Genomic DNA, 11396 nt, shown 5'->3' with positions numbered 1-11396 from the left:
TGTAAAAAGTCGTAGGGTCCAAGCGTGAAACGCAAAGTCGAAAACTGAAGTAACGACTAACCTCGACGCGGACGCGAACGCGCTCGCGAACAACGTGTCTATTTAAAAATCAATTAGTTTTAGTCATTTGTGAAGGAAAAATGATTTGTTTATTGCATTTTGCGTAACATTAAACTTCAACAGCTGTTGTTTCGCGGTCATCACGTGACTGGTTCAACAAAAATGACAGATGCGTGGCGTTTGGACACCTTGCCATTTGACGTTCTAGTCTTAATTTTCAATTACTGTCATGCATTCGATTTGGTACGACTCAGTGAAGTGTGTACACGATTTTACGACATTATACGAGGAGAAACACTTTGGGTCAAGAAAAGTAAACAGCCGATCGTGACGAACCAATCAACAAGAAAGTTTCGAGAAAGGTTTGTTAGGTTATAGTTGTTCTGCTTTTGACAACTATATTCAAACTTTCATGAAATTTCTAATTCCTTTTTATGACATCTCTTCATTTCCATGCACTTGTGTATCTTATAAATTCTGATGTATGTTAATTTACAAGATATTGTGCATATAAATTAATACATGATTAAAAATTCAAAAAGCTTCAAGTAATTTTTAGTTGTTTCATGTTTCCTATACAGTTGTGTAATTAATCAAATAAAAATTTATCGAATGAAATTATTTTTCTATTTAAGTAGCTTACAGTATCAAAATACCTATTTTATAATTGTATTTACTATTACATCATGAAAATTATTGATGAATTGTAGGTGTAATCCACTATTATGTTTGCGCACAAAGTGGCATGTTTCACACAACTGGCAGTACGGTAGATATGAGAAAAAAGTCCTTTTCTCACAAAAAACGAAGCTTATGCCATGGGTGCAACTAACTAGCGATGTATTATGGTGGAGCGGTGGGAATCAGTTGTGTGGTTTTAAACGCACGGAGACTTTCCCAGAGAATAATCTTATTGTAGTTAGAGATATTGTTGGGAGTGATATATGCAAGTTTATTGTTAGGAATGGTTGCATCATTACTGGTCACAGGTATTGAATGTATAAATCACTGACAAAAATGACAGTGATCAAATTCGACATTTGATTCTTATAAGACTAATAAACTTTCTCAGCAATGGTAGTATACAATTTTGGACAAAGTCAAGATATAGTGAAACTATAGACTTTTACTGTTGTCTTGCTATAGCACATACTTGTGATGTAAATGCAATAGACGAGACCCGTAATATAATTCTATCTGGTTCCGAAGATGGAATCGTGAAGGTAATTCAGACAATATAAATCCATATAACAAGCTTCAGTTATTAATTTTTTAATTCGATATTAAGTTGAATGAATGAATCTAGGTTTGGAGAGGACCTGTAGGACAAAGAATTCGGGATGTACCGTTAACAACATTAAATATTGCAGATAAGGTATGGTCCCTTTCTGCAAACCCAACAGGTAAAAAATTTGCTGTAGGCGCAGCTGGATACCGATACTCTACTACTAGAGTACCTCTACATATTTTCGATATTGAAAGGTATGTTAGAATTTACATTTAATATAATAAAAAGCTATTAATATTCTGTGTAATATATGAATGCGTTTTATATATTTTCAGAGACATGAGAGATTCAATGACATAATAAAAACATTTTAGTTACAGTGAATGCGATATATTAAAACATGAATGCAGAAGAGGAGCAGGAATATTAGATATGGTCTGGGATAATCCACAAATTTTGCTTACTTGTGGATATGACACTTACATTCGAAAATGGGACTTACGGTAATGCAATGACCGAATTTTATAACTTAATTTTTATCACTCCATAACTAAATTTCCTCTTTGAAATAAACAAAATTTATTTGGAGCAACTGACAATTATTCTACGATATTCCTAGAGTGATAAGGGTTAATAAGGAATCGCATACTTATGAACATATTTTTGAAGTCGAGTTTATTCTTTCTTCAGAACTGGCACATGCGTAAGTGCATGGGGAGACCCAACAGATGCAACTGTATATTGTATATCATCGGATTATTACAATACGATGATCACTGGAACTCAATCTAATTGCAAAGCTGTTTTATGGGATCAAAGGCAAAAAAGCTATGTACAGGTCAGTGCATGAATATTTTTTAAATAATATTCATTAATATTTTTTGGATAACATACAATATTTCTATTTTCCTTGTAGCTATATTTTCTGAGTCTTAATAGAATGTCAAGCCCTGTTTATTGTTTGAGCTTTGACAGTTCTCATTTATATGGAGCCACAGATCAGCATGTAGTTGAACTTACATTCTCAGGATATTCATACAAACAAAATAATTACAGAGAAATTCTTAGATACGATCCAATAAGGACACATTAGGTGAGCACAAATTGTATTATACAAACGATTATAAATTCAAAATCTTTAGGGATAACCTTGGTATTGTACAAAAGAGTCAGAGTTTTAAAATTCCTGGCGAATCCTTCTAATAGATCATAAAGATTCACGTAAACTGAGATATTTTATAATTTGAAGTTTCCAGAAGATTCAGTTCTAGGTTAAAAAGTGAATCACAGTGGAACAATTTATAAATACTTTATTATGTCAACAAGTATTCCCACGGATTATTTAAAAGATGACTAAAAAATATTTAAAAAAAACTTCACTCGACCGAAACATAAACATTATTTATTCTGTAAATTCGTAACGAATATCGAACTGCTAGGACGACTTTGAACATTCTCCTATAAGACGTCAAAATGTACAACTGTTTCGTTTAAAAGAATTTGTACTGCTCAAAAATAAATATACGTGTCCAATGTAATTGATCGTTGTTGTTCCGTTACCTATTATATGTTCCGTAATAAAAAAAAAAGCAATGTCGTATTCGTTATAATTCACATATTTTACTATGTATAAAGGATATGGATACATTCAGACATTCCTATGTTGCCAGTCCAAACCCCAGAGTTAAGTATTGTGTTAAGTAACATTTTGCGATATAATAATTCAGATTTGATCTGCTATCCAATGTCTATCAAAGCATTTTCCTAATCATGTAGTTTAAAATACCACCATGTTTGAAGTACGTTAAGTCTACTTCGGTGTCGAATCGTACAATTACTTCGAATTTCTTTCCGTTATCTATCGTAACGGTAATCTTCTGGCCAGGTTGACAATCTTCAGGGATTGGAATATCGTATGACTCAAGGCCAGTCAGTCCTAAGGACTCTGCATTTTGTCCAGGTAAGTATTGGAGCGGAACAATACCCATACCTATCAAATTTGACCTGGAAAATTACAGGGATAGCAATAAAATATTTTCAAGTACCTCCTAGAAAGTTCTACGTTTCAACATCCATTTCATCGCGGAAATAAACTCTAACGAGAATTATACATAAATTCTACATTTAATATTTCATATTCATATTTTCAAAAATGTTTACCTGTGTATTCTTTCGTAAGACTCAGCTATAACAGCTCTAATTCCAAGCAGATAAGGACCTTTCGCAGCCCAATCCCTGGAAGATCCGGATCCGTATTCTTTGCCGACAAGAATAATTAAAGGTGTTTGATCTTTCGCATATTTTTCAGCAGCATCGTAAACGTCCATCTGTAAATTAAATAAAAATTGTATAAATACATATTGCATACATGAAACTTTACTTGCCAACAAATATATGACGAACCTCTTCATTTGTAGGAATGTAAATCGTACGTGGTCCGGGTTTACCGATGAATTTATTTACCAAACGAATGTTGGCAAAAGTACCTCGAGCCATGACAGCGTCATTACCTCTACGCGAGCCATAAGAATTGAATTCCTTTGGCGTTAATCTGAAAGTCACGATCTGAATTATAATAAGCCTTAACATGCGTTACAACGAATAATAACATAAAAATTAATTGTAACTGAAACGTACCCATGATTCGCAAGGTATCGCGCTGCTGGAGAGTTACGGGCAATGCTACCAGCCGGACTAATATGATCAGTTGTAACAGAATCGCCAAGATTTAGAAGAACGGTCGCTTTTTTTATTGGTTTGATTTTCGGTAGTTCCTACACGTATGTAAAATAATATCAGTAAAGAGAAAAAAGACAATGTAAAGCTGGCATCTATAAATCAAATTTAGGGGTCTCTATAAAATACCTTTTTCAGTTCATCAAAGTACGGTGGATTCTTAATATACGTTGAAGTCGGATCCCACGGATACAATTCAGCGTCAGACGCTTCCAAATTCGCCCAGTTGGAGCTACCTTTCTCTATTTTACCATAAACTTCCTTAAACATAGCTGGAATCACATATTTTTGTTCTACCGCTTGAATGTCGGCTCTAGTAGGCCAAATATCTTGAAGATATATTGGACTGCCATCCGCTCGACGACCTGAAAATTGTCGAAGTCGTTTGAAATCTATAGTGACTCATGTGATTTATATCTATTTACCTAATGGCTCCTTTTCAAAGTCTATGTCCACTGTGCCGGCGATGGCGTAAGCGATTACCAAAAGCGGTGACGCTAAATAATTTGCCCTTGTATTGGGATGAATCCTACCCTCGAAATTACGGTTACCGGAAAGTACACCGCAACACACGAGTTCATTCTAGTTCAACGGAGGAGAAAAATATTTAACAATGAGAAATTCAGAAAAATAGCATAGTAGAAAAGAAATACACTATTTCCAACTTCTTACTTTCTCAATGGTTTCAACGATAACGTCAGGGAGGGGACCGCTATTACCTATACAAGTCATACACCCATAACCGACAATGTCGAATCCCAGTATCGTCAGGTATGGAACTACCCCGCTCTCTTCCAGATAATAAGTGACCACACCTGAACCCGGAGACAGGGATGTTTTTATGTAAGGCGCGACAGTTAAGCCAGCTTCAACGGCATTTTTTGCCAGGAGACCTGAAAGTTTGATGATATTCGTATTATTATTTTAAAATACTGCATTTCTTTTATAGATAAATATATAATTTAAATGAGATATTCCATTGAAAAATGAAAACAGAATTATCATTCATAGAAATAAATTATATAAATTAAAAAGAAAATACAGTTTCTATTAATAGTTACTCTTGATAGTTGTTTACCTGCTCCTAGCATAACGCTAGGATTACTAGTGTTAGTACAGCTAGTGATTGCGGCAATGACTACGGATCCGTGCCTCAGCTTGTAATCCTTACCCTCATATTCAAACATACCCACGGCATCTATTTTTTCAGCGCTTAAGCCATATCCCTTAAATCCTACCTGAAAATAAAAGTGGTGCTTAGAAATGTGTCCATTCTATACAGTATGTTTGAATCTTGTATAAAATAAAGATTAAAAAATACTCGCATATGAACAGTATAAAAAACCATTTACAAAAGAAAAAATAAAAAATATTTTCTGTTTCTTTTTAAGTTCCGCTATTAAATATACTGTTACATATCAGATGCTCGAATTCTTTGACAATCAGAAAGTTTATCGACCTCAAAGTGTCAATGACTCTTGAATCTACGATTCATTGTCCAACGAATGATTCGCTGAAGAAGCACTCTCGTGTATTAAACCAGCAGTTCTAAGCTTATTTCGACATACAGTACTAATAGCGCAAAAGCGACGACGTCTTTTCAACAGTTATTTAAATATTTATTTTATATAATATTTCTACTAAGTTCTACTTATATATATAATATATATAATTTAAAAAATGTGCAGTATAGTAGAGTCTAAAAATTGTCAGTGCTAAAAGAAAAGGTTACTGGATGGCTAGGGTACAGTAATTACGTTCGAGGTAGGTAAACCGATCGGCGTCGGTGCCAAAATTTCTAAGGCCTATCCCTTGACCTGCGTGTATTGTTTTGGACAATTAAGACGGTCGATGTCATCGCAAAGGCTTCTCCTACCGCTGAAGGTTGTTCTCACTGTTTACACAGGTATCAAACACTGTTGTTATTCCTGTCCTTTTGATTTAGTAACTGACTACAATGCGAAAGTACCAAGTGTATAGAAGGCTCGCCGGGACAATAATCGAACGGTTCACAGAAGTCGTGTAAAAATATTCGGAAAGAAATTTGCAACTTATAATTGCAAAAATGATTATATAGAATTTCCGAATAGAAAATATTCAGAAACGATACGGTATCGCTATAAGTAACACCGATCGCTGCAATACGAAACAGAAGGAATAGCTACACGTAAAACGACGGTTTGCAACAAAATCTGTGGAGGTTCGCAAAACGAACCGCTGTCGTATCAGCAATTTCAAGCGAGGTCAGGCGACGTTCGTGGTTTAATCGAAGTCAGTCACTCGCTTTCTTCGTTAAATTCGTCATCGATCGATGGTTGGTACGTATATAAAACTATTTAATTTACACGATCCATAATTGATTCCTTTCTCTGTTTACTTGGACCATTTCTAAAAATCATTCGTTTATATAACTGTATTCAATTGCGAACTTGTAATTAAGTATGCCAATTCTGAAATGAAATTATGAGATAATTTAAGAAGTTGAGTGACAGTTTTCCTTGCTAAAAGTAAAATGATAACACGAGAGGTCGAAAGATTTTCGTACGTTTTATATTTTTGAAATAATAACGATCACTCTTACGTTTCTCGTCAAATGTAATTTCTAACTTTTAATACTCTGTAGGAACGTTCCTCGAATTTCACACGAGAGAAACGCGAGGTCTCTATGATTCGCGTGAACGAGCTTTCAGCAAATGTTCCTGCTGTGATAGCACAGTAACGCGATTCCGGTGTTGAACATCTTTCAATAGAAATCGATCGGTCCCTTGTTTTTAAAATCACCGCCGCTAATTGTTGCTGCATCACGTTCACACGACTTCTGTTTACAATCTGATACAATGCGCCGCTCCACTTGGTCGTTAAAACGTAACAGCCCTTAAATTTTCGTGAACCGTGTACCATTAAAATTTGTCACATCAACCGTACAGTGTTAAACACAAAATATTCCAAAAAGTCCATCCTAAACAAAGAAATAAAAATATTCAATTTGTTAACTTTATAGATGCCACCTTAAATAGATTGAAAGATATTTCATTTTAATGAATCTATTACGATGAACAATTGAATATTGTTATTTCATTCGACTCATAGAGCGAAGAAAGAGATCTTCTCTATTTGAAATATATCGAAGGCAGGAAATTCATGGAACGTTCACCAAGGTGGTAAGAACAGGCCGCACCACTTGGACGAAGGGTGGGGACGCCTTGAACATGTATAAATGGCCTGACCAGCGAGGAAGGTCATCAGTATGCAATTAACAGTGGTGTCGGTGATCACAGTCCTTGTCGTGCGACTCTCTACATTTTAGAGTTGATTTCAAGTACTGCTCTTGCTCGTACAGTTGATTTGTTTCATATTAACAATTTAGATACTCTGGTACAATAGTTTCTACGGACGCGTCAGTTACATCCTGAAATATCCAGCTTGGTCGAGGAACTTGGTCACGGAAAATAATAAAGGCTGCTGTCGGATGACATCCTGTTCGGTGTGGTTGGAATAATAGCCTCACCGGGTAGGATTCATCCAATGTCTGCTCCACTGTTCATCGATACCCGACCAGTTTCTTTCTACGACTGCCGACAACTGTGGTCTTGTTACCATCGACGAAGTATTCGTCTAGTGAAACGCTGGATCAAAGTCGTGACTAGATCGAAATACTCGTCCCTGATGGCAAGACTGATCATCGTGTATCGTGAGGAGTTCCAACTGTTCGCTAGAACGTCCTGTACATTTTTCTTTGGTGATCTAACTGTATGGTAAATCGGAGGATCATAAAGCTAGATCAGCAAGGCAAAATGTACGCGACATACCATCGACTCGTGTCACCAGCTCCGCCAAGAAGGTAATTCTCGTTTTCATCTTTGCAATAGCGGGACAGTGATTACACTTAAAATGCACACCGACTGCTTCTGGAAGAGATGCGAGAGTCCGGAGGAACTCTTGCTGTGATGTGTCATCATTCGAGGTTCATATCACAGCAGTAGTTACCTGGGATTCTCTCATCTTCGTCTACTGCTCTTTGGAACCACGAACAACACTCGAAGCTCTGACATAAACGAAACACTGCGTCACTGTGACACCATTGAAGTGCAACATGGGATAAACGTGATCCCGTTTGACGGTAATGATTAATCGTCACTGGGTTATGTTTGTCCCATACATGTACTGACTCATCATCTGCTCTCATTCTACACTTTCATGATTCTCGAATAGTTACACGTTTATACATTACTTTTGTTAACGGATGGTATGTGTCGGGACAAATTAGTTTTCTACAGCGAAGAAATGTTGCAGTGATATTTTTATTCTTACCTTATTAGTAAGACAGTTCCTGAAGTCTATTTTCATGTCTGCGACGGAGATGCGGTCGTGAGGTCTTTTTGGACCACTGACGCTGGACACGATGGTTGCTAGATCCAAAGTAACTACTTTGGAGAAGATAGGGTCTTGGTTTCCGGAATCATAATCTCTCAACATACGTATGGCGGTAAGATATTTTTCGATCCTGTCAATGTGTTCTTCAGATCTTCCTATAAAATAATTCCATGAATATAGTTGACCAAGTGCGTTTTTTTGAACAGCAGTTTCTAGTGAATCATAATTTTGAGTATTTTAAGAGTGTATTTACCTGTTTGTCTCAGATATGTTAAACTCTGCTGATCAACTGGGAAGAATCCAACTGTAGCACCATATTCTGGACACATATTTGATATGGTCGCACGATCTGCGATGCTCAGTTGAGATACACCAGGACCAAAAAATTCTACGAACTTTCCGACTACTCCAATTTGACGTAAATTCTGCGAATCAATAGAATTAATACTGTATAAAGGGCAATGTATGTTACGCAATAGTAATAACAATTTTTGGACAATATTTCGTACCTTTGTAATTGTAAGAACAAGATCTGTTGAAGTAACATACTGATTCAAAACACCCTCCAATCTATATCCTACAACTTGTGGTAGTAGCATAGATATCGCTTGCCCTAACATAACAGCCTCTGCTTCAATTCCTCCCACACCCCAACCAAGTACACCAAGACCATTAATCATAGTCGTATGAGAGTCTGTTCCGACTACGCTATCAGGGTAAAGCAAAGTATCTGTGTCAAATACGACTCTAGCTAAGTATTCTAAATTCACTTGATGCACTATACCACTACCCGGTGGAACAATTAACATATTTTTGAATGCTTTGGCTCCCCATTTCAAGAACATAAATCGTTCTTTGTTCCTTTCAAATTCAAGTTCTTCATTTTTTTTCAAAGCATCATTGCTGGAAACAGAATGATATCATTATCAAGACTGTTATCTTACTTGCTCAATATGACTATTATCAGTGTATTAAATGTTGCCACACTATCATTTCACTCATTTTAATGTCAGACAATTATTTTGAACTTAAGCCCTATTATGCAATAACTTTATGTTATATAAAATAAGAAATCTGCTTTGATAAGTTTTTCTATGATTCGGTAAATGTTTTTCTATTTAACACTAGTTAGAGGATATATACTGTGATGATAATTATAATATACCTTCTGATATAATCAACTTGTATCGAATGATCAATAACAAGATCCGATGGACAAATAGGATTTATCTTATTTGGATCACCGCCCAATCTTTTAACAGCATCTCTCATAGAAGCAAAGTCCACCACTGCTGGCACCCCTGTAAAATCCTAATTACGTACATGCATTAAATAACTTGTGAAATTACTTGTTACATACAATTAAATTATTATTTTTCATGTACCTGTAATATCACCCTGGCAGGTTTGAATGATATTTCTACGCCATCATCTGAAGCTTGATTTACTTCCCAATCTAAGATTTTTTCAACATCAGTGGTTTTCACTTGAAAATTGTCACAATTCCTAATTGCACTTTCCAGAAGTACTCTAATGGAAAAAGGTAACCTGTCTATACAGATCATTGATCTCATTAATTAAATAATTCTTATGATATTAAATAATATATGTATTAATTTACATGCACATACCATATTTTGTTCCAAAGCTGCTGATGTCATAATACTTGTATTCTTTAGATTCAATTGTAATGGATTTGAGCAGGTGATTATATGGGTTTTCTTCTAAAAATAAGAAAAACGATTAGAAAACTAATTAAAACTTATGTATTTTTATATTTCGAAATCAATACAATATAAAACATGCAGTATGGAATAAATTGAACATTTAACAAACAAACTTTGAGGTATTTTATTAAATGAGTGCAAATTCAATTAATTGTATGAATGAAATTAATTCAAAACGAAATGAAACGCACATCTAATAATTTATACTTCGTGCAAACATTTGAAAAACAAATAAAATAATTTAAACACGTGGAAAATACTTGCATAATGCAGTTGTCAAATGTAACAGGTGTCATAACTGTATTATGATCGATGTCACGTTGTATTTCCATTTAAAAATTAGTACTTTTAAAACTACGTAGTAAAACAATGCCAAATGCAGTATTCTGACGTGTTGTCATAAAACAAAACAACGTAAAAATACAAAATTCAAAAAGTTCTTTTATCCGGTACCTGTCCTTAAATTGGGACATCAAGCATAATATTATGCAAATATTGTAACACAAGTCACAGGATGGTACATTTATTTTTTTTGCGAGGTAAAGTTAAATTAAGGGCATTACTTGACAATAAGGCGCATCATTTTTACTTGTACTCGCTATTTTTCTTTAAATAATTGGGAAGAAACAAACACAGACCTTCGTACTTACCAGCCATGATTGTTACTGTACGAGTCACGTCGACCAGTTTGCTTGCGAAGCGAATATTATCTATATAGGGTGATACAAACAACCATTTTACGAATTCTTTATAGTGAGAAATTTTTTATCTTTTCCTTATTTCTAAACAAAAATAATAAACAATACAAAATCAAGATCAAAAATATATTCCAATTCCTTTTTTACAGACATAAGATATGTATATAATGGTAAATGTATAAACGTTTCCATACGTTTGCAATTTCATTTTGGCATGAGAACAAGCAATTTTTAAATATCATTGTGTACGATTAAATTATACCAAGAAGCATCTTTTACAATAGATTTTGTAAAAACAATGCTTTATTCAAGAATTACATTTATATTATTTGTCTTGTCGTAATTATTATGTTTTTTTTCTAAAGACTCGAGTTTTATATTATTTAGATACAAATATATGAATTTTTATTTGAAAGTTTTCATTGTAAATAAAATTTTTACGAATAAAATAGTTAAAAATGTTTTCACGTTGTATTTTAGTTTTTCTTACCACTATAGTTTACTAACATTTTATTTTTTAAGTAAAAACGAAAAATTGCTATTTATATATTATTGTAATATTTTAATATCTTT

The 11396-nt window shown here is 34.5% G+C and overlaps 2 protein-coding genes across 4 annotated transcripts; one reads left to right on the top strand and one right to left on the bottom strand.

The window, feature by feature from the left end:
- The first annotated feature begins 56 nt into the window (after positions 1 to 56).
- Positions 57 to 2826, top strand: LOC116431599 (F-box/WD repeat-containing protein 4). 2 transcript variants are annotated; one of them, XM_031987271.2, is made up of 8 exons: positions 57 to 422; positions 771 to 1049; positions 1133 to 1283; positions 1367 to 1542; positions 1663 to 1791; positions 1979 to 2126; positions 2205 to 2381; positions 2538 to 2826. In XM_031987271.2, the coding sequence occupies exons 1-7, from the start codon at positions 223 to 225 to the stop codon at positions 2379 to 2381; spliced, it is 1260 nt and encodes a 419-aa protein (XP_031843131.1). In that variant the 5' UTR covers positions 57 to 222; the 3' UTR covers positions 2538 to 2826. The 2 variants fall into 2 exon arrangements, with proteins under 2 accessions (XP_031843131.1, XP_031843132.1); XM_031987272.2 differs by having other exon boundaries at positions 2205 to 2826.
- Positions 2582 to 11347, bottom strand: LOC116431593 (cytoplasmic aconitate hydratase). Of its 2 annotated transcripts, none has more exons than XM_031987246.1 (16): positions 11314 to 11347; positions 10764 to 10835; positions 10030 to 10122; positions 9784 to 9950; positions 9564 to 9709; positions 8908 to 9301; positions 8652 to 8823; positions 8336 to 8553; positions 5103 to 5262; positions 4697 to 4917; positions 4450 to 4606; positions 4154 to 4389; positions 3926 to 4062; positions 3692 to 3839; positions 3449 to 3615; positions 2582 to 3292 (listed from the first exon to the last, which is right to left on the bottom strand). In XM_031987246.1, the coding sequence occupies exons 1-16, from the start codon at positions 11330 to 11332 to the stop codon at positions 3040 to 3042; spliced, it is 2760 nt and encodes a 919-aa protein (XP_031843106.1). In that variant the 5' UTR covers positions 11333 to 11347; the 3' UTR covers positions 2582 to 3039. The 2 variants fall into 2 exon arrangements, with proteins under 2 accessions (XP_031843106.1, XP_031843107.1); XM_031987247.1 differs by having other exon boundaries at positions 10776 to 10835.
- Between the last annotated feature and the right edge of the window lie 49 nt (positions 11348 to 11396).

This window comes from Nomia melanderi, chromosome 13 (assembly GCF_051020985.1).
Source record: "Nomia melanderi isolate GNS246 chromosome 13, iyNomMela1, whole genome shotgun sequence".
NCBI lineage: Eukaryota > Metazoa > Arthropoda > Insecta > Hymenoptera > Halictidae > Nomia > Nomia melanderi.
Note: the sequence above shows the minus strand (reverse complement) of the source record. Positions and strands in the feature narration are given on the sequence as shown.

Excerpts from the sequence above, each read along its gene's own strand:
- LOC116431599 (XM_031987271.2), top strand. The coding sequence starts at position 223 with ATGACAGATGCGTGGCGTTTGGACACCTTGCCATTTGACGTTCTAGTC. Across the intron at positions 1,284-1,366 it reads CCGAAGATGGAATCGTGAAG|GTTTGGAGAGGACCTGTAGG; the intron begins GTAATTCAGACA and ends GAATGAATCTAG. Across the intron at positions 1,543-1,662 it reads CATATTTTCGATATTGAAAG|TTACAGTGAATGCGATATAT; the intron begins GTATGTTAGAAT and ends AAAACATTTTAG.
- LOC116431593 (XM_031987246.1), bottom strand. Across the intron at positions 9,951-10,029 it reads CAGCTTTGGAACAAAATATG|ACAGGTTACCTTTTTCCATT; the intron begins GTATGTGCATGT and ends TGATCTGTATAG. Across the intron at positions 5,263-8,335 it reads GGAACTGTCTTACTAATAAG|GTAGGATTTAAGGGATATGG; the intron begins GTAAGAATAAAA and ends TTTTATTTTCAG.